Source organism: Colias croceus, chromosome 17, assembly GCF_905220415.1.
Source record: "Colias croceus chromosome 17, ilColCroc2.1".
NCBI classification, from domain to species: Eukaryota; Metazoa; Arthropoda; class Insecta; order Lepidoptera; family Pieridae; genus Colias; species Colias croceus.
The window spans coordinates 3,300,062-3,324,697 of NC_059553.1; the positions used below are offsets into that span (position 1 = coordinate 3,300,062).

At 32.2% G+C, this 24,636-nt stretch overlaps 1 protein-coding gene across 1 annotated transcript in view; it reads right to left on the bottom strand.

Annotated features, from left to right (window-relative positions):
• The window catches only part of LOC123699074 (sodium channel protein 60E), a 123,982-nt gene that overhangs the window by 36,313 nt on the left and 63,033 nt on the right, over positions 1-24,636 (bottom strand). The window contains exon 3 of the mRNA XM_045645939.1: positions 4,805-5,013. Coding sequence (XP_045501895.1) covers positions 4,805-5,013 — 209 coding nt within the window. The remainder of the gene's footprint in view (positions 1-4,804; positions 5,014-24,636) is intronic.

A 24,636-nucleotide genomic window follows, 5' to 3' on the forward strand; every position in this document is an offset into this window, starting at 1 on the left:
AACATTAGCTACCTACTAATATAATAATTCTGTATGGATCACTAAAGATTCCATTAAATATGTACTATTTGTGTTATATTATTATCGCGTATTCAATTTGTAAATCCATGTACCTAATACATTTCTCAACGCGTGTCTCGATCCCTCAAAATGTAATCTACATTAATAAACAGACACCCCATTATATTGAGTACATGATTATACGTTCTAGTAAATAGAAATTGAGCTGCTAAATATTCATAAAACCAGCTAAATAAAGCTGGCTACATACGTACCTGCCGCAGGGGCAATATTGAAATTGCACGCTTAATTGTCTCCTTAATTGTGACGTGTATAGACAAGCAGGGGCAATTTTTAAATTGGCCTCTTTGGCTTTCTAATTGCTCCAACTGCCGTGCAACCGAGTATGCCTCTGCGGCAGGTGTGTGTGTAGCCCGCTTAATGGTTTGGGATTGACACTCGGTACGCATTCGCTGGCCACGTATCGATGGATCTGTTAATTTGCGGGATTGCTTTCCACGACTGGACAAGCATTGCAATGTATCAATCCATCGCTTGTGTAGTGATTTTGTGAAAGTTTTGTTGGCAGATTTAATAGCTTGTGTGCGATTTTTAAACGATTTTTAGTATGCTAAACAACTTTCAATGTAGTTTATGGTAGAGTTAGAGCAATTATTTTACAGTTGATTTTTGGGGTTTACAGAATATGTTTAAGTTCTAAACGTGTAATTCAATAAAAAGAGCATTTTACATTGTACTTTTTATAGCCTTTTGTAAATTATTTATTGCATGATAGTAGTTCTTTTAATTCTAACGTTACATAAATCATCCCCTTGAATAAAAACTTTAAAAATATAAGCTTAAAAATAGCCCCATAATTCTTAGTCAATAAAGTATGTTATGCAAGGGTAAACGGATTATCAACTCGACCGAATACTACGAAGCTTCCGGCAATCGATACTTGTTGATCAAACACCTAGAACAGTATAATGCTATCTAAGTGACCTATTTACCTATATACGGGATTATATGCTGGTTACAACATGATTGAAGATGATATGGGGATGAGATCGGCTTAAGTCAACCTTGTAGGATGATCAAATTATCATAAACTAGCTGTGCTCCGTGGTTTTACCCGCAGTACTCCGCTCCTGTTGGTTTCAGCGAGATGATATAATATAACATAAAGCATTCCTCAATAAAAGGGCTATCCAACACCGAAATAATTTTTCAAATCGGATCAGTAGTTCCCGAGATTAGCGCGTTCAAACAAACAAACTCTTCAGCTTTATAATATTAGTATAGATTAGTATAGATATGCATATTTGTATTAAATCAATCGATTGTGAATCAGTTATTTTTATTTACGGTGTGGTCACGGGGAGACTGCTACCACGCTCGCTGTAAAGTTTTCGAAACGTCGGGAAAATAATATAATGAATAAATCGCGTTTAAATTCCGTTAAAAAGTCTTTAATTTCTAAGTTATTTTTATGTACAAAAATATTGAAATACTTAAATTGTAACGAGTTCATAACAAAATTTGTAATTGGTAACAAATGTGTTTTTTGTATGTATGGTTTGACATATATGCAGTACTTACAAATTATAAAATCTTTCTGACAAAAAAGCCTAAATAAAGTTTGTTAATCAGTATCTTTATGATAAGTATTTCAATTGCTAAATTATCACATTTTATATCTACACGGACAGCATTTTTAAAGTAAAATTTATCCCTTAGCCAGATTTATGTTCTCTTCAGATATATGGAGCTGTCTTCCGGATAAACAAGATCTCCACCGTATATTACAAGGCTTGAAATGAGGCAGACTTGTCAACAAGCTCCTTACACTGTTCCAACGAAATTACGGCTTATTTGATTGAATTATAAGGCTCCTTGGCTGAGGGTAACGTTCTTTTATTACGTTTTTCTATTCTACTTCCATGGTTTAGTTTATATTTAGATATGAGTTCGATTTTAGACTTTAAATGCGGCAGTCGAAGGTGTAAGTTTAAATATACATGATTGAGTCTCAGCCAATGTAGAGCAAAATGCCTATGTCATTTTACAGCTATGAAAATATAAATATAAATGGGCCATTATCAATTTCCTATATGGGCTATGTGGGGTGAATTTAATCAAGTTCGATACCATTAAAGCATTCTGTAATAACGTTAACAGACACTTTACGCTGAGAACCGATGAACATCGTCCATCACAGCTGCTGAATGTGTTATCGGGTACATTTACGACAAATTGGCGGGAAATACGTATAATGTTGCCACTGTCAAACTGACGGACGTGATATTTATTATATTGCAGTGTGTTGTTTGCATTTTGGCGCGAATTTATGGCAAGATTAACGGAATATTGATTTTTGTACAAAATATAAATAATATGAAGCAGATAAGCCTGCTAGTTAGCAGGCTTATCTGCTTCATATTATTTAAACAGTTGTATTGTAGATTATTAGGTGGTATTAGGTTGATCTGAATATAGTTTGAGCTGAATAGCGGGTTTAACGCGGCTTTATTCTATTGAAGTCAACGCTGTAGTGGAGAGATATTAATTTTTTGTAATCGTGTGATTATAATTTAATATGATATAAATTTTTACATATATTCGAATTAAAAAAGTTATTTGCCGTTAATATATTTCCATTGCCGCACTTCTCGCGAAAATCTTCGATTATAAGAAAGAATGTATATTGTATATAGTATGAAAATATACAGGTATGACGAATTCTAGGAATTAGAATGAAGCTACGTAGTCATTTTACACTATTAGACCCTACTAAACTATCGTATCTCGTCATCCGGAATTACCCCAAAACACCTTACCGACAGCGCCATAAAAAATACACCTAATCCCTTCTAATACTGTTCAAACTTATTTATTATCAATACGGCTAGATTTATCACCTTCAACCCTCGTCGCTTGAAGCATACACGACACAAAACATCGCACTCAAGGAATCCGTTAAAATACGATACGTCTTTGCTGCATACCGCAAGTCATGTTAGCAAAAGGATTGATGAATGAGTAGGAAATATTTTTATAAGCACTTAGTTTTGTGATAATGTTTCTCAATTGTACGAGTAGTAAGGATCAGTATATGGACCAATGTACCTATGCCCATTTCAGTAACAGACAAACAGCTAATATTAACCTACTGCTCTATCAGCTATTTAGAAGTTATACATTGTTATAAGTAAACTTTTAGTTTAGAAATTAGATGAATTATAGCATTTTATAATTTCCCTCAATTAACACAAAAATGACGTCAAATTATTTACACATTCTACAGCACTTGGTGCATATTCATATAATTTTTCAACCACTTCAAGGTTAGAATAATTCCGAGCTCGATCATCATGCTAGGCCGCTAATTGCCAATCTACTATTACAACAGACTAAACGTTTATTAAACTCCAAAGAAACTTGGGTAGTTAGCCATTGATTTAGTACTTAACTTTTACGTGTGTTTGACGTTCAACTTTCTATGTTACTTTCGCAAGTTTCAGACGGAAATTATTATCTGTTCCGCTATCTAACTTTTGGGAATTAGTTATTGAATTTTGTTAATAATGATACTACATTTTGGGTTAAAAATGTCTTAACAACGAACGTTGGTATATCGTCGGTAAAAGTTGTTTTTTATTAATAAACAGCTATATTTTTATTTATTTATTGATCTTATTTGACTTGAGGAAACACTCCTTCATTTTTTTTAAGCTATTGCATAGCTTCTATCGCGGGCCTTGAGCGCGGGGATCGAATCCAGAAATTCCATAACGAAAAACCTCACGCTCCCCACTCTGACGGGCACGGAGGTGTGGCTTGAAGGCATGTTATGCTATGCAATAGCTTTACCGCGGCAGTCCCCGAGTGCCACACGTCTTTTTTAATTTAAACTGTTAATCAAATCTAGGTTAACTTGTAGCACGCAATACTTACTTACTTTAGATTGCCTCAATTGCATGAGTAAATTAAATCACAGAAAGATCTAAGACCAGACTCCTCTGGGATTTTGTTTGTACAACTAAGTTCTAATTAAGAAGAGATTCCAGTAATTGTAATAGCAACTCATAAAATATTAAAATAATTTAGATTAGTGCAACGGTTTTGAAGCAAAATCTAAAAATTTCTCTCTTTTTTTTCTTGTTTAATTTCTACTGTGGTTGCATGGAAGAGATCACTACTAAGTGATAAGGCCGGCAAATAAGATGTACTCTGTCTTTTTCTGTCAGTAATTCTGAGGTTTCCTGTCTGTGCAACTTTATTAAAGTGTTAGATAGGTTAACACAAATAAATAAGTTGTGAAAAAAAGCAGAGACAATAAATTTAGATATGAAATACTACTTTTTAATAGATTTTAAACGCATTTGAAACACTATTTTTCCCAACGTTTCCAACATTTTGCAGCGAGCGTGGTCACCGGGGAGACGTAAAATCAGTAAATCAATCAAATAAATTTGCCAATATTTTTTTCACGATTTGAATTGGTCTCTATTAAAATACAGTCGATTTGTCGTCATGATTTCTGAATTATAGTGAAAGATAGCGACTTTGTTTTATACTATGTACTTAGTGATTAAATGAACGCCATTTATGTATTTTCTACTAAAATTATTTTTGTTATATCGGTTTTCGTGTTAGTTAATAATTAATTGTTTGTTAATAATTAACAAATAATGGAAAAAGTTTTTGGACATGTTTAATTTCGACTTATGTCTGCTTTTTCTGAGTTACTCATCTGTCTTTTTGATGATTTATTATTTTAAAAATATAAACTATAACTCACTCAGCCTCTTCGATAGTCTCCGACATGGCAAGGAAGACACAGTTGAGCAGGATAGTAGCCATGACGAAGTAGTCGAAGTACTGGTTAGTGGAGAGGTAGACGCAGGCGCGGCGGACCGGTGACCATGGCGACCACCAGAACAGCGACCTGGTGGCCGTGAAACGGTGGATGTAGTTCTTCCGAAACCGCTTGGATACCACGCAGAAGGTCTGGAACATAGTAAGAAATGGCTATGTCAATTGGGTGTTACACATACAAGTACATTTACAAGGCACTAACAAGAATGTGTTAATGAGTGAATTCTTAATGAAATACCCTGTAAAAATATTTTTCTCGAATAAGATTGATGATATTTTCCAACTAAAATGAAAGCCATATTGATATTTGGAGCCATATAAAGACTTAAATATCTTTGTTCCTGTTCGATGAAATTCAGGACGATTTAGGAAATTTGATATACTGGGATATTTAGTTACAGCTTTTATTATAAAGCGTTCGTATGTTTGAGCAATTCCTAGCGCTTTTCTCCCAGTTACGCAATCTGTTTGCGTTAAATTTTCCCGTAGTTAATAAGAGCTACTTCCAGGAAAAACACTCTACATAATAATTCACATTACTCATAAATGTTTTCAAAGGAATACACATAACAGTCCAGATAAATGGCCAGTAATCAATATAATTGATTGTCCAATAGTGTTGTGAGGCTTCCTTATTTACGGGGAATCGCGTTTATTTCGCTGTTTCAAGTTTTATTAGCACAATAAATCCGTACTCGTTAATTCTTGGCTATTCATGGCTGCGCTTTATGATAGCACCGAATAGATTTCGTTCAATACCGTTTATTTTACACCTATAAATTTTCAATTTGACTTACGCGAATCCTCTTATCTATTCGAATTACAAATTCCCTTGTTTTCGGTTTCCTATTTTAGCGAAGTATTTGAAATATCCCGTTTCATTATAATGAGTATTCTCTGCAATACAAAAGTTAGTAAAGTCGTTGAATGTTTGATTGTAACAGTGCTACGTCACGTAATTATTTAGTAGAAGACTTGTATATCTTATAGCTCTATAACAAATATTCTCAATCTTAAGAGGGCTTATTCAATTTAACGCAAGTCAAAATCTCCGCGATCTATTACGATAGATCGCGGCTTGCGCTATACTTTTACTATGAACAGCATAAGTCCACAGGAGAGCGCCGAGCAACATGTCCTCTCTCTGGAAAGGCTCGCTGCCGACTGATTTTAATCGGGTCGCGCGCAGTGTTTTATAGTACTTTAAAAAAATTGTAGAAAAATAATAGAGGTACCTTAGTTGATTTTTTAAATTTTATCTTATAAGTAAGACGTTCTTTTATTGCAATATGTAAAAATAATATTAAACTAAGTCAAATATCTTGGTGAAAGTAATCATTTTGTCGACTATAATTTCTAAAAAAATTCACATTGTTCGGATTTTAATTTCGTAAGTTAGGAGTCCAAAATAAAAAAATCTTTTAACTAACTATTTTAATAAGGATTTTTGCAGTTAGTTAAAAAAAATTGTGTGTTAGATCTGTCAGCGATTTCAGATATTTTTAGCTTCGAAATTGACACTAAAAGCGAAATCAAGTAATCATCGGCTCAGTTATCTTGATGGTATTCACAAATACTGTATTAATTGAAAAAAACTCTTAACTAACTATATAGACAATAAAATTTCCTAAAATTATTAGTAATTCGTATGTTTGTAAGATAAGTGGTTGATGGACAATCTGGTTTGAAAAATCACATATTTGAGCCAAACAGCGCACGGACCGCGTACACGGCCTTAATCAAAGAATAAGCTACGAAACACCAGAAGGTATAATATAATAAGTATCTATAATCTATATATATGTATAAAACTCAAAGGTGACTGATATAGTGATCTATCAACGCACAGCCCAAACCACTGGACGTATCGGGCTGAAATTTGGCATGCAGGTTAGGACGTAGGAATCCGCTAAGAAAGGATTTCCCGAAATTCTTGCGGGAACGGGGAAAAACGGGGATGCACGTACAAAGTCGTGGGCGGAAGCTAGTTCGAATATAACATTATTAATTCGAGATATTTTACATTCATTAAAAAATTATACCTCTACAAATTAGGGAACAACAAAAGCTTTTAATTTTAAAGTTACAATATCTTACTAAGTAAGTATTCGATAGAGTTAACAGATAGAGTTAAAGATAAAGGCGTTTCGTTTAATGAATCCCATTCATATATTCGAGACAACAGCAAACATTATTAATTAATAATGAATATAAAAATGAATCCCAAAATGTGTTGGTAAGCGCATAACTTGAGAACAGCTTAACCGATTTCGTTAATTCTTTTTTTTTATAATATTCCTTGAAGTTCGAAGATGGTTCTTATGTAGAGAAAACGTGAATATGTACCACGGGCGAAGCCGGGGCGGACCGCTAGTTAATTATATAATTTACACAACAATAAATCTTAGTTAGTTGAATTCAGTAATAAATTAGAATTTACCCGTACTCCGTCCACAGGTAGCTTACATTGGCCATGAAATTATTCTGTTCAACACATTTAGTAAACTTGGACTGTTGTGAGCTTCGGTACATAAACATAGTTTAGTGTGGCCGAAATATGCGAATTTAACTTGTTCTTCACTTTTGTTATTTTACTAATTATGTCGGTAATTTTGGGTTTGCACATCATCACTATGTATAAAACAAAGTCGATTTTTATGTCCCTATGTCTCTATATTGTCACTATGTATGCTTAAATTTTTAAACTGCGAGACAGCTTTCGATACTGCTTTTATTGGATAGAGCGATTCAAGAGGAAGATTTTAATATATAATTTATTAGGTTTTAGACAAAGCGGGTTAAGCTAGTAGATATTAAAATAGAATAAAGATTTTATGAAATTTATAAATATAAATATGTGAGGTATCCCTAATTGTTAATTTGTTAAGCGACTTAACTAAACGTATTTGTTATTCTTTTACTTGGATTAATCGGTGCTAATTTTCTAAAAATATGCAAAATTTCTTTCACAAAATTCTACTCATTACTTTAACAGTTGTTCAATTTAAATATACATATCGATACCATAGTTATAAAGTACTTTATATTCATAATGTTATATCCTGTACATATTGTACAGTGAGGAACTTCGGTAATGCATTTAGTGTTCCGAATGTGGAAGTTAGAGCTCGTCAGTAAATTTAATAAGCCTGACGTGTATAATTTATTTACGGGGTAATGGTACAATTTCCTAGAATTAAATTCCCTTGAATACTTTAAAGTATTTGAAGGTTTCTTCAAGGCTTTAGATTTATGGTAACCATAAATTACAACGGTGTGAATGAGACGGAAAGAAAGTTTTGTATGATTAAATTTTTGAGATTCTACAGTCGTATTTTTACTTTTTACGATCTACTTAAATTCTAACGGCTTTTGAACAAGGATAAAAATATTAGTAATTTTAAAGTCATCTAGAAGTAAGTCTTGTGTTCTATTTATTTGCTTAAAGTTGAAAGTTGATCACTGTTAACATTTGTAATTATAATTTAAATTTTAAACCTTAAAAAATATATGTAAGAAACTTGCAAGTAAGCAGCAAAGTATTAAAAACTTTTCTTTGAACGATTGCAGCGTTGTAACGGTCAGAAATTATAGTTTTATAATTTAAAAAAACATGTTCTTTTCAGAAAACTTTATAATTATTTAAAAATGATGAAATGAACGATTCTAAAGTAACAATTTTAACAATGACCATAGAGTGTAACAAATTTATTATCTGCAGAAATACAGCGAGCCAATTTTATTTACCCGCATTGTGGTCATATAAATACAGGCCAAATATCGTAATACAAAATTAGGTGATAACCGCAGGCAAGCCACATTCGTCATACGCTGAATTTGATCTCATTATTTAATATTAGAATCATTTTATTGCTATTTGCATCTCTATTATTATTTATTACATAAGAGTAAATCTAAAATAGGAAAATACGAATTTATAAATGACTAGCTGCTCCGCGCGGTTTCACCCCCGTGTTTCCACTCCTGTTGGTCGTAGCGTGATGATAATAGTAAGCGTAATAGCGTGATAGCCTTTGCTAACGCCTTCCTAGATAAGTGAGCTATCTAACACCGAAAGTATTTTTCAAATCGGACAAACAAACAAACTCTTCAGCTTTATAATATTAGTATAGATTTATAACATTCGTAATACCTTTTGTAAAACGTAATAGAAATTATAAAGCTCAATAACATGATCTGTTTCGTTAACGAGAAATCGTCTCAAATCGTCAAATATTCTAATTGAATGTTGCCAGCTATATAAACAAAAACACTGGTTCAGTTTGAAGGAACTTGGCATCGACATTAAACTTGGACGGTTGGCTTAATACCTTTCAGTTTACGGCAGTTTAATACTCGACCGTGTTATTATTTAAGTTATTAAATTTTCCCAGCCCAAGCCTTGTATTATGTAATGTGGGCATTTAGAGATGCAAATATAGGTTCAATTTGAGCTCTTGATTAATATTAAATGTATTTCAGATTGAACATGAACTTTATTCAACAATTAATTTCGTGGTATTCATCATTGTAATAACATTTTAATTATAAGTCATTTTTAAATCAATATTTATACTGGATTTATTCAATGCTATATATAAGTTTACTAGATTTCCGCCCGCGGCTTCGCCCGCGTTTGCAAATGAAAATCCGCATAGTTCCCGTTCCCGTGGGATTTCCGGGATAAAAACTATCCTATGTGTTAATCCAAGTTACCCTCTATATGTGTGCTAAATTTCATTGTAATCGGTTTTGTAGTTTTTACGTGAAAGAGTAACAAACATCCATACATCCATACAAACTTTCGCATTTATAATATTAGTAGGACTAGCGGTCCGCCCCGGCTTCGCCCGTGGTACATATTTCGCAATAAAAGGTAGCCTATATTCTTTCTCAGGGTCTAAAGATTGTCTGTGCCAAATTTCATCAAAATCGGTCCAATAGTTTATGCGTGAAAACCATACATACATACATAATTACAAACCTTTCTTCCTTATAATATTAGTATAGATATTAGATATATAATAATATGATTAGATAGATATTAGATATTGAAATTTGAAGCTATATGAATCACTCTACTAGGTATATTTAATTTTTTAAATTATAATTCCGAAAAACTTGTTATTATTTTACGTTCTATTATTGTTAAGTATTTCTACTTCTCACTGATTAACACTATATTGTATAACATCAACATTTACTTATGTTATCTATCACAAAAATTAGGCAACACGTAAAAAAAGTAAAACGAAAACTCAGGCACTCGTATTTCGAATGCTAAAAAAAGCAAAAAGAAAACTCGTACCTACGTATCAAAATGTATGTCGGATGTCGATATTGTAAGTGAAATATTAACAAAAATAAAATACGACTTCAGATAACCCAGTGCTGATATATGCAGCGTCTGCTGCTGTCGCTTTTCGATTAATCTCGTGTGAGTTTTACCCACATTCCTCGGTTACTAGCAATCATCATATATTCCGCACATAATATGTTTCTAGCTTAGGAACGGGAATTCGAAGTTTCTAGAAACTGTGCTGAATTTGCATGCAGCTTTTATGTTTTGTTTCAAGACTTTGCATTTAATTAAATAAGGCACTACTTTGTAACTTATAATCTAAGTGTATGTAACTGGAATACGCAATGTTGCTCTTATTGTTCAACTTATTTTGCGTTTAAATTGTTAATACGTCAATTATTTAATAACTCTTTGTTTATATAACGTGAAATAATAACTACGTGGTCGTGAAATGTACTTGTATAAACAAAGAGTAATGTTTTACGTGAAATTTTGCAAACTATACAAATGAATGAAAATAAAGGGTAACCTTTGTATCACAATTTTTAAAGCGTACAGAAAGCATTAAATAAAACCCAATTCAAATGGATTTAGACTTTAGTAACATTAAAAATGGCATTGAAAAGTTGCATTTCTATTCCGAGACACAAAAGCTTCACAGATAAAACGTGGTATCCGAAAAGAAGCGACGTTATTTCATCAAATTGCGATCGACAAAAACATTTCAACACGTTATCTGAACGAGATATCGTTTGTGAAGGTATCGATATGAGCTTATTATAGAAGGGACCGACGACCCAGTAACATTTTGTAAGCACAATAGGTAAATCGTTCCGTCTTGTTTGCTTGAACAAAGATAGAACGCTTCGTGATTGTGTATAACGTAAAATATTCATAGAGGTTCTTCGATGAAAATATCTGAGTTTTTTTATATAAACTTTATAGAGACGAAAATATAAAAACAAACACTTTGTGACTTGATTACATTCTAAATGAAAGTTATGTTTTACTTAAAATCTAATAAATTAATTAGTTTTTTCTAATCAACAAAATGGCCGCACAATTTTGTTAGGATCATCTAAATTGCCGTTTCAACAAGTAACCGTCCTTAATTTTTTTTGTTCCTTTTCATTTCCACGTCATAGAATTCGAGAAATCGATTTTTAATAATGGTTCTTCACAAGCAAAGAATGCTTAAGCATCTTTTTAAAGGGACCGTATTGATGAATTCGGTTTCCAATTCTGTTAATTCTGCTTAACGTATAATAAAGGTTACTTCAATGTTTGACTGTGAAAATATATGGTTCATATTATTTAACCCAAATCTTTTGTTACTTGTTCGACGAAAAATAATAACATATATAGCTTGTTCAATGAACTCCAGTTAAAAGTTTAATACATTTATTTTATAGGTTACACGTTTGTATGTGACTATTTTGTAGCCTTATAATATTTGAATAACATTTAATACTTACATTGAATTTAGTGTTATGTATTATATTGACGGGCTTTATACATTTTTAGTCATACTAAAAATACTGAATTATCCATTCGATCTTACTTTATATGTTCACTAGCTTATCGCCCGCGGCTTCGCCCGCTTTGTCTAAAACCTTATAAATTATATACTGAAACTTTATCTTGATTCACTCTATCTATTAATAAAAACCGCATCAAAATCCGTTGCGTAGTTTTAAAAAGTAAGCATACAAAGGGACATAGGGACAGAGAAAGCGACTTTGTTGTATACTATGTAGTGATATAGTATCTACAGCATTTAAACATCCAATATAAGCTGTATTCCAATGTTTCAAAGACCTGTAAAGTGTTATATATTAATCAGTGTCATTATCATGAGCACATGAATCCAGGAGGTCAGTCAGAACATTAAGAATCTGTGTCAAGATGCCAGCTCACCTTGACGAAGTTCCATTTTGAAAGAAGTCGGATTGAAGCAAGAGGTCTTCACCTCAATGGCTTTCAATGTGTTGGTGTGTTTTAATTAAAAACACCGGTCAACGTTTGATACACATGTATTCTTATCAAAGATCGTCTCAAGGACTTAGTATTTGGATATAGTTATTTGGTGTAATAATTTGTTATAAACATGAGTAATGAGCTCTGAACACGCATTAACTGGGCTGTTTAAAACTGTTTTATTTTGTAATGGTGTACGGATTTAATACGGTTTCGTGGTTAGGTTGTGAATGGTAGACGTGTATAAATAGTGCATTTATTTCACTTCCTATATAAGATGGGCTATAACTATATTTAAGCGACTGCTACGCTTAACAACGACGACGACAGAAACTCAGACGATTGTTTATTGTTTTAATATAATATAATATTAATATTGCACTGTAAAAATCAAAGCATTACTTATTTTTATACCGATGTATCATACAGAGAGGCAAAATATTATACAGTCTGTGTTTTAATATCAAGCTCCAATATTCTCACTTAATAACAATCAATCTATGCTAAATTTACATTAACGCTTAAAAGAAATTACATATACAATACTTACAAATAAAATAGGCATAATATTGCTACAAAGCGTAGCTCAACAATCATTTCGTAGAACCCGGAAAACAAGATTACGTAGCTTTCGTAGATGGTTCGTAGCAAACAAGATCGTAGCAGCTTCACTGAGTTGCCCTTTCGGCTTACAATCTAAAGACCCGTTTAAGAATTATTACATAGTCATACTTACACGTATATGTCTACGTGTGAGTAAGTACGTATATATCTTCGTTTGGGAAATATAATGCAACTTTTCAATGTACCTAATGGTTGGTTTCAAAGACGGTTATAAGCAATCCTTATCATTATTTAATTGTAGCAATTAATAACATTGTTAGGAACACTCTTAGCTATTATAATTTTTATTTTTTTTAGAAATATGTAAGATAAAACATTTCATCACAAATTATAATCCTGACATTTATTTATTTTTATTTCATTCAGAACCGGACCTTTAAATTCAAATTAAAAAATATATTTACTAACTATATAACTTGTAAATAATACAGACGCTCTTACACATTACAAATTGTTAAATCTCGGCATTACTGTTCACCTTAATTCAGGTTGTTAGGGCAGATCGATAGCAAAGGGAAGTGCCTGAAAGGAGAGATCTTATCGAAAACGTGAACAAATGAAGTCGCTTTCTAACGCGCTACTTACACGTCTTTGATATAGCTTTTAACAGAGCGTAGTAACAAGATTGGACAGTTTCACATCTATAGAATATAATATTATATGGAATAGAAATTTATTAGTAGGGAAATTATTTATTAAACTTATTTGAATGATTGACCAATAAATATTGAATTTGTTTTATTTTCATAAAATATACATTTTTATACCTATGACATACACCTAACTTAACCTAACTTAACATACACCTAACTTATTAAAAAAAGATCAACTGGAACAAGTATATTATATAATATGTAGATAACAAAATAAATCTTTATTCTGCAAAGCTAACTATACTAATTTATATATGGAACCTACAAAATATTACATAAGATTCGCTTACCAAAGCAACAAAAATAAAAAAATGAATTTAAATAATGTGGGCTCCTGTTTTCGAGGTCAGTTAATAATTATTAATTCATATTAAAAAGTGACGTCTGAATAAATCGTTATTATTTTGCATACTTTAAAATAACTTTTGTACAAGTTGACATTTTGCCAGCCAACAAAACCAAATGGACAAAACATCTCAACATTGAAAATATTTTCATTCAAACCGAGTATTTTCCGTGTTTACAAAATATGCAGGCTACACCACTCTAATTATTATTTATATTATTAAGTGTTGTTACTTTTTGTTTAACATTGAACAAATAATGTATTTTTTATTATCTTTCTTATATATAAAAATGAATCGCAAAATGTGTTGGTAAGCGCATAACTCGAGAACGGCTGAACCGATTTCGATAATTCTTTTTTTATTATATTTCTTGAAGTACGAGGACGGATCTTATGTAGAGAAAACATAAACATGTGCTACGGGCGAAGCCGGGGCGGACCGCTAGTTATTAATACTAATTAACGATTATTTTTCAACAAAATATTTAAAACACCATCTAGCTATCCATTGCGAAGAGAAGTAATACATAAACGTATTATTTTTTGCAAATAATGATAAATGTGAGAACACAAACCGATATGTCTACGCTTATAAGTTATTGTTTAATCTATTATGTGTTAAAGATATTTATTACATTAGGCTTAACATTAGGAATAACCAGCCAAGTGCGAATTTGACTCGCGTCCCCTGGGCCCCGACTCGCCAACATAATTTCCTGTGTTGATGCTAATATTTCAAATTCCGCCATTGCTTTGCGTTTTGCAAAAGCAATAAATATTTTGTTAAACATTAAAGTAAGAAAATACTTACATTTCTTAATGTAAAAAAATTACAAAGGTATATAATTATTTCCTGTAGCGTGACATATTATATTCTTACACAGAAAAAAATTTTTTAATACAAATTTAAAATTATCAGTCTACAGTTTATAAAATATCCAATAAAAATAGCAAAAACAAAGTTGAAAAACACGAAGGAAATGGGAGACTCGACTCGATGTCGCAAATTATAGTGGGCATTCAGCTCAACATCAAGTGCTCTTCTGTCTACAAGGTTTTATGCAATGAGCCAAACAATTGCACAAAAAACTAAAGTTTCATATAATCTCATTGGATAATAAATGTTTAAAGTGAATTAATTAGCTTATATTGCTTCTACGTTCGCATTTAGTCGGGTTAATTAATCAACGCCGGTTATTTCATTATTTATCTTCGCTCTGTATTATAAAGTACTAGCTGTGCCCCGCGGTTTTACCCGAGCCGCTCAGTTCCTGTTGGTCTTAGCATGGTGATATATTATAGCCTCGCTCGGCTTCCTCGATAAATGGGCTTTCTAAAACCGAATTTTTTTTCAAATCAGACCAGTAGTTCCTGTGATTAGCGCGTTCAAACAAAACAAACAAATTCTTCAGCTTTTAGTATAGATAATAACATTTATGAGCTGTAATTCATCCATGTATCAAATGCTTTAATCTTATATATATGTATAAAAATGAATCGCAAAATGTGTTGGTAAGCGCATAACTCGAGAACGGCTGAACCGATTTCGATAATTCTTTTTTTATTATATTTCTTGAAGTACGAGGATGGATCTTATGTAGAGAAAACGTAAACATGTACCACGGGCGAAGCCGGGGCGGACCGCTAGTTGTTTTATAAAAACAATTAGTACTATTTAAATATTTGAAATTTCTACTATTTTAACTTCTAACAGATCTCAAGGAGAATATTAATAGTGTTATACTTATGTAAAATTTTAAAGCCTTTATAGTATGTTTAACTAAAGTTTAATTAAATTTTACTCATCATCACAATGTCGTTTTAAGTCTCACTGAAACTATATATTCGTCTCAACTAATTGTTCATTTAAATAAAAAATTATCTATAAGTACATTGAACTTTACTACTTGTTTCTTGAAATAATAATATAAGTGGAACGATTTAGCTATAAATATCAGTAATTTAAGTCAATTTACTTCAAGGTCTTCAAATATTACAATAAATACAGCGTTGGAGAAGCTTCTTTATGAATTATGTTAATTTAAAATTGTATGTTAACGATTCTTCAGCTATATAATGTATTCTTTCGGTATTAGAGATTTTCATTTTAAAATGTACTACCAACCTAAAAAAACAGATCACAAGACAATACATCGAAATTGCGTAAAAAAAAATTTTGAAATTAACTCAATATAATATTACAATTTATGAACTACTAGCTGAGCCCTGCGGTTTTATTCACGTTGCTGGTCCTAATGTGATGATATATAATAGCTTCCTCGATAAATGGGCTATCTAACACCGAAAGAATTTTTCAATTCAGACCAGTAGTTCCTGATATTAGCGCGTTCAGACAAACCCTTCAGCTTTATTAGCTTCAGCTAATATTAGTATAGATAAAAAAGTCTAAAACAAACAGAACTGTGTAAATACATGAATTTCACAACTTGTGTTCGTAATATCATATTTAATACAAAGCTTTTCACTGGATAAGTCATAAGCATGGCATTGGTGCTTCCGCTGACGTTGACAAATTGTTTTGTTGCACAAATACAAGCATAACAGGAAACTGTATAAATAATTGGTACAAGCTATGACATAATATTTTCATTTCAATGGCACAAGGTTACGTATTCATGCGTAGATTCCAGTTTGCTGCGATGCTAATGTAATGAAGACATATTTCAATGTTGGTTGTACTTGGTTAATCATTTTACATTTCTTTAATTTGATCACTTAATTATTTCATACTAATAATATAAATGCGAAAGTAACTCTGTCTGTCTGTCTGTTACTCAATCACGCCTTAACTACTAAACCAATTTGGTATAGAGATATTTTGATACCCGAGAAAGGACATAGGCTACTTTTTACCCCGGGACATAGGATAGGTTTTATTCCACGGGAACGGGAACTATGGGGGATTTTCTATGACTGCGCGGGCGAAGCCGCGGGTGGAAAGCTAGTTACATATAAGATGTAAGTTTAATATCTTCCAAAAGTTTAAATTGTTTCGCTTCAATAGTTTTAAATGTTCGGTATCTTCAAAAGTGTTTCGTGATTACCTTTCGTATTTACAATAAGTATTAAAAGTTTACAATATGTATTTGATTTTCAGAAAAAAGTTTGCTTTGAAACTTTATTGATTACACAATCTATTAAATAGTGTCTATTATTATTACATTTATCATTCATTCAAAGCAATCATCATACATACAAATCCACAACACGATACACTGCCGGCTACAGCCGCAATCTAATTAAACATTAAACAATTAGCCGCTGGTAAGAAAGAAAGTTTAAATAGTTTTACGTAGGCTGCCCAATGACGTCACAGATGCCGCAATGCCGACTCGGCACGCCTAGCCCCACGTGAAAATTGTATACACCGCAGAGCAAGCCCTTACACACGCCTCCATTATGAATAGATCTCTGCAGACGTAGGCCTCTGTTTTTATTGACCGTCGGTTGATTAGGCGAACAAAGAAACGGCCGCTTATTTATGTATAAATGTAAACGGGTCTTAAAACAAGCCTTATTCATACATGCTTGAAATAATAGTATATACAGATTACAGTTGTTTACAAGGAAATGCCGGTCGTTATCGGAAATGATGATTAGTTAAGCCCATTAGTAGGATAAATGTTTATCACGATTGATGATTCTTTGTTTTATTTCACGCAAAAACTACAGAACTAATTAGTCTGTCAATAATTTATGACGCGAGATTGTGTATTTAATATATTATACTCCAGGAGGAACGCCGAAACCAAAACCATTAGTCATTACTAAGAAAAAACCACGTGTGCCGAGCAAATATTCTCTCAACGCGCCTAAAAAAGTTTCAATTAAAACCGTTTGAACGATCGTAGATTTAATAGATATATTTTGAATGCTTGTAAAACATAAAAATCTTATTTGATAACTTCATTCTATCCCCCAATGACAAATATGACATATGTTTAGCTCACCCAAGGGGATAAAAATGTAACTGCCTATAAAATTTATTTTTGCCATAAATTTTATTGAAACAAGGAATCCACTTGAAGCTGTGTTGAACCTTTTTCTTAATTTATTTGCGCAGGTTTAAGTAGGCTGAAATCTTACTTCAACAGCGTGGAATGCGGTTTGATAATTAAATTAAAGGTTGGCCTGATTATTATCATCGTATCCTGTTTCTCTCAAAGGAATTTTATAAACATTCACAAAAAAAAAATTATAAACCTATCAGAGGAAAAGACGAGTATTTTGAAATGGATCTAACGCTTATTTTTTAAGAATCAAACTTTATTTATTGTCTTTGATTTTTAAATCAATATTTACCGGGAAAATATCTACTGAAATATCTTTTTATATCTTTACTACACATAAAATACAGACGAATTTATATCTAATAAAATCACAAAACGAATATAATTTTATGGAACCAGATTGTTTGCTGCATATGTAAATTCATAAAACCATTTACGTACGTAAGCATCTCGAAATAAAAGCTAAGAATCATCTCGACCTGGGGTGAATGGCTATGATCCAATTTACTTATCAATATTTCTCGTGTAAAGAGTAGCGCATTTCGCAAATCTAATCTGATGCTGTCTGTGTAGGTTTATCATAGAGACAAACTGCAACGTACTACTTTTGTAGAGAACTAACTACTTATTCATTTATGGAAGGTTATTACGATTTATACGTAGTGAGTGGATTGTGGTGAAATATAAGGGAAGTTATGGGTGATAATTAAGATTCTATTGTAGAGAAAAAAAAGCATCTAATAATCTAGTTTTTGTATCAGATTGTAGCGGAGAGTGGTGAAATGTTAGTGAAGTTAATGAGTGATAATTAGGACTTTACGGTAGAGAATAAAGGCATCCAGTGAAAAATGAACTTCATCTAAATTAATTGATCCTTTGGAATATCGTATTCTTATGATGATTGTTTATTTAAAGTCTAAACAATATACAGTTAACAAGTATTAAATTATCTTTAATTCCATGAATCTAATCTCTATATTTTATATTCAAATGTAAAAAAGTTAATTTTTTATACTCAATACAAAAGTAAAAGATATCAAATGTGAATGTAAGAGATATTCAATATCCCAGTTGAGGGAGAAATACTGGTAATAAATGTTTGGCCTCGGAACAAAGAAACCCAAATCAAATCGCTTTCACGCTACTATATTATTTATTCCTGTTTCACTGACTGGACCGAAACAATTTCTCGGCTTACAAAAATTGTGAGAATGCTTTATATCGCTGGATATAAAAATCATTGAGGGCAGATTTAAAAGAAAATGTACAATACGAAATATGCCAATTCAACAACAAAAAGTAGTAGATACTGAAAGTATCGCGATGTAGGTTAATAAAATTGATTAATTTTAATCTTTACATGTCAAAGGGTCAAATATAAAGAACGCAATGTTTAAATCTACATTAATATTGTACAGTGTTTCATTAATGTATATAAAATTAATCAAATTCATTTACAAGTTCCTTTAATAAAGTAACAAATACTTACACCTAAATATTAGCGAAATATAATACAATACAGTGGTACACGTTAATACCATAAAAAAAAAAAAAACAAAACTAGCTACAAAGTTATACCAAAACAATCTGAATATCAATAGTCAAGTGCAGGGTAGCAATTAAAAGTACTGGAAAAATCGCCGAACATTGCAGTTAAAGTGACCAAACAAATAATTACTCTCTTGAAAGCATTGCATTGTTCCTATATTGCGCTCCTCGCCGAAGAAAAATATTCCGTGAATCTAGAACTACTATCAGTGGTCTTTTGTGTTTGGTGTTACGTGATATTTGTATATTTTGAAATTCAATACGTTTTAAACGATATAAATAATCTCTTTCTTTGTTAAAAGTTTTATCAGAACAAGACTAGAGACTGTCTGATTGTGTATAATCTACCTTCTTACATTTAACCGTTCGCGTTGTCGTTCAATTGTAGACTTAATTCAGCTTCCAGACGTCCTTCAAATAAAGTACTTAATTATGGAAAGGCGTTTACGGTTTGTGTCCAAGATATTAATAATATTCTTTATCAGAGGTCTATTCCTACTAATAAAAATTTTAGATTCCGAGATCTCTACAAACTGGATTTATCCAATAAAGTAGGTACAATTACTTATTTATAATTGTATTTTAAAATAAGACAAACTTAATTAGCTTATATATGCTACTAATTATTATAACAAATGCAGACTTCTATCATTCTAGTCAAAAATAAATTTCTCTCGTAATTGTTTACACGAGCTCACGTCTTTTGGCATACTTCTTTCTATTCGACCTTCAATATATGTCACTATAGCAACCTATAGGTGCTATAGCCAAGTTTTCATCGCAATATCGTTTCGTGTTTTTAACGTGAAATGCACTATCGCCACTCGTGTGACATGATACACCGAGCTTAAGAGCAAAATGTTTAAAATTCAACGCCGCGGAAACTTGTAAAATATTACGTAAGAGGCAACTACGTTTTAATGTACGGGAATATGAATTTTAAAGAGACATCGGAATTTAACTGCTGTGAACCTAGTATGTGGCATTAAATTACTTTACAATCGCTTTATTATTCTTGCCCATTTCTTGACTTCGCTTCAAGTTTTAATTGAAAGTTTACAGTGAAAAAAGGAATAAATTTTTACGCGTTTAAAATCATTTTATGCCATAAAGCTTAACAATTATGTCATTTGTTTAACAACTTTTGTTCAATAATTATAAAATTACGTAAATAATTAGTGGAACCGAATATACTCTCTAGGGAGGTAAGTATTCAACGATAATACTCATCTTTAAAGTAATAAGTTACCTATTTCCTACTGACTTTGCTTAAAAACAAATACAAACTTATTTTATTACTAGCTTCCGCCCGCGACTCCGTCCGCGCGGATGTCGGTCTTCGCGTGGATGGTTTATTTCTCCATTTTGAGTACCTCTGACAATAACATCTTATAAATATCTATTGGACCCAATTCCCAAATACGGCTAGGCCTATAATAATACGCAACGTGTGTTCGCGGTTCTACGGAACAACGTCTATGGATAAAACTGAAAAATTAAGATTAATTTTTTTCTACGTATTTCTCCAGGATAAAAAGTATCCTATTTTACGCCCAGGATAATAAGGTATAATTATACCAAGTTTCATCGAAATCGGACCGTTAGTTTTCACGTGATGCCTGAACATACAGACAGACAGACAGACAGACAGACAGACAGACAAAAATTTTTTTAATTACATATTTGGGTTTGGTATCGATCCAGTAACACCCCCTGCTATTTATTTTTTCAATATTTTCAATGTACAGAATTGACCCTTCTACAGATTTATTATATGTATAGATATAGTGCACCAGAGGCATTAGATTTCCAGTAATGTAATATGTAAGTAGGGTCGTTACTCACCATCAGATTTTCTACAAAAGTTTTAGCATTAGCCAAGAGTGTTGTATATATTCTGAATTGAAAACACGGACTGGGCCGAGACCCTCCCTCGGGAGACTAGCATAAAAATTGCGAGAAATTATTCCAATGGACGTTCCTTGTTCTTATTTAATTTCATAGCCTTGAGATTTTGTAAGGTACACTATTTATCTACGAAATAACAAACATTTTGTTTTACATTCCGCTTTAGCGTTAAAAGTAAATTTCATCTTGAATAACATTCAATTTAAAAATTGTAAAGCACTTGAATGGTTCAAAAATTTAATAAGTGCTAATTTCTAAATGGCAAAACGAACTTATCTAAATGGAAATACCTACTACTAGATTCTATAATCCATAGAATTGCTCTATCAAAGACACAAACTAGCAATTAAAGCACTAAAAGGATTATAATCTGATCCAGTAAATGTGATTCTATGTTTGTCTTTGGATACGTCCGCCACTGCAGCGCATGAAACATGCATGTCCCTTCAGCGCCAAGCTTTCGCACATACTACCCTCACGCCGAACAAAACAACCGAACTACAAAACACTGTCATTCTAAAAGCAACCTTAATAACACAATACTAGTTCCATTATCCACCAACACAACATTATTAAATAATATTCTCCGCTTTACTTACGATAAATAGTGCGAAGTTAATCGCGAGCTCTTAGCGAAATATATCCGGCTGTGATTAATTTGCGAATTTTGTTAGACAATACAGCTTTTTGTATTCGACTTATTCTATTGTTTGTTTTTGTTGGTGAAATTTCTCATTCCTATATTGTAGTTTACGGTCTGTAATTTTTGCATTGCGATTCTTATTTCTCTTTTTGTTTCTGTAACGCGTATACACAGTAAAAGTGTAATACCTGAATTCACACTTGGAATGAATATTCATTTTGTAAAAAAGGCAACTTTGTAAAGTATTTTTCAGAAAATTATTCAGTCAATATTTACTATAATCTGCGTCGTATCTTTTGTGTCGACACATGACAATATTTTTTTTTTTAAATCGTGTTCAACGTTATTTTTTAGCAACTATTTATATCCTTACATGGCATAGTAAAGTCCCATATCCCCGAAGTGGGGTAAGGGGCAGATGCATTATGCATACATGTGTTTCACTGATCGATTTTTCTTTAGACACAAGTAGGTGATCAGCCTTCTGTGTCCTACCAGACCGAGACATTTTTTTTTTCTTCGTCTCCACCGGAAATCGAACCCAGGAACCCTCAGTTCTACGCTCACGCGTGAACCACTGTACCAAGGAGGCGGTCAAAAATCACTGATTTTCAAAAACATATCATCAAAATAAAGTAGGCACATTTCAATACACAAACAGTTATAATAAATTATTGTAATAGGTATTAATCACCATTTACATTGCTAGCTTCGCGACACAAAAGACGTGGTATCCGTGCCATCTTTGCGTTCGCTACAAAGCAACAAAAACGCAAACAATAGTCGACCTGGATCGTTGTTTTTGTTCTGAGCACCTAATTCCACATAATGCGGAGTTTCTCTACAATTGGATACACACCGGAACATATTTTTAAATTTCTCGGATTTTGTAAGAAACAATCAAGTTACGATATCTTGAGCTGAAAATGTTACTGAATTTGTTCATGGTATAATCATTTCTTAAAATACCATTAAATATATTATTATTATGTAACGTCTTTTGCTTTATTGTCTTGTAAATAAATGAAAATAAATCATGGTTGCGGGAACAGAAATCCTGGGTCATAAAAGCGAAACTATTACATTTCCTAACAACATTCCGAGGTAACTCCAGGGATTTGCAGCATAATCAAAGATCCTACCTTTGCACTAGAAAAACTTTATACAGTGAAACCAAACGTTCTTAATACACAAGATTATAAATATCACAATTTAAAATGTTTTAAAGCCGTATAGGCAATACTTTTATTTTAAACTAGATTTCCGCCCGCGGCTTCGCCCGCGTTTTTGAAGAAAAATCCGCATAGTTCCCGTTTCTGTGGGATTTCCGGAATAAAAAGTAGCCTCTGTCTTATTCTGAGTCTTCAGCTACATACACACTAAGTTTTATTGTAATCGGTTCCGTAGTATTAGCGTGAAAGAGTAACAAACATCCATACATCCTCACATACTTTCTCATTTATAATATTAGTAGGATAAGTTCAGAAGTTTTCCTCATAAAAATTATATTACGTGTGCTTGAATATAATAAATATGTTTGCAAACTGTATGTTTATATGAGTAAGAACCGATAAAATACTCAATATTTTATTTAAGAGTCGGATTGTTATGTTCCAATGGGGCGGAAATCCGATTGAAGGTTCTGGATCAGTCGCGGATTACATATTGTACGAGGCCCATGAGTGAACATGTTTCTTTTCCTTGAAAAATATCTACCTTAATGTTTTTCATAACATCTGATTCAAGTCAACATGCCTTGATCAAATATGGTAGGTTTTTGATATCCTCAGCACATTTGCGGTTGCATAAGGTATTTTAGTATAAAATTAGGCTTTCTATACTATTCAGGTTGTGCCATTAAAAGTATGTTTACTATGTACCAAAAGAACCGCCCGGTTCAAAAGAGCGAAAGGTGTTATGATTTTGCCAACTTTAAATAAAACATAATCAATTATTGATACACAAATTACCACTCAAAGCATAAGTACGCATATTAAAATAGTTAAATCTCTATCGAACACATTAATGCATAAACTAAACAATTATTAAATTAATAAAAGATCATACACCAGCTTAGGTGTATTCTATTTGAAGATTAGATAAGAGATTAAACACCCATACAATAGTAATCTTAATAATCTTAAAAACATTACCGATGAAGGCGCTTCAAAGTTCGCATTAGTATTAATGTATTCTTTCTAAAACAACGCTGTTTACGAAAATCATTAAAGAAACCATATTTATCCACAAGCTGGCTCATTATTTGAAACAACACTCACTTTGCTATTGAACAATGTCAAAACATATTGTATGCATAATTTACACGTCAATTTATTGCCATCCACATGCTCGCTCAGTTGTAAAATGAAAAATTATGATGATGTTGGGGAGATGGCATCTGTATACAATTTGCACTCTTGCAGTGATATCTATTTTGTTACATGACATGGAAACGTTACTGTAATGAAATATTGAATACTACTCATATTTTAATGAATTAGGTGTTTATTTCTCTTTAAAGTTACATTTTACCTACCTATATTTCATATTTTTGTTTGAACAGATATTTTTGCATGGATGTAGGAATATTAATTTGACGGGTTTATTGCTAATTTCATATTCGTATTTATCTTACGGTGTATTTAGATTTTAGACCAAACGAACATAGAGCAAGAGCTGCATTCTTTCGTGATCTTTTAGTGTTAACAAAAACTCGTATCTTT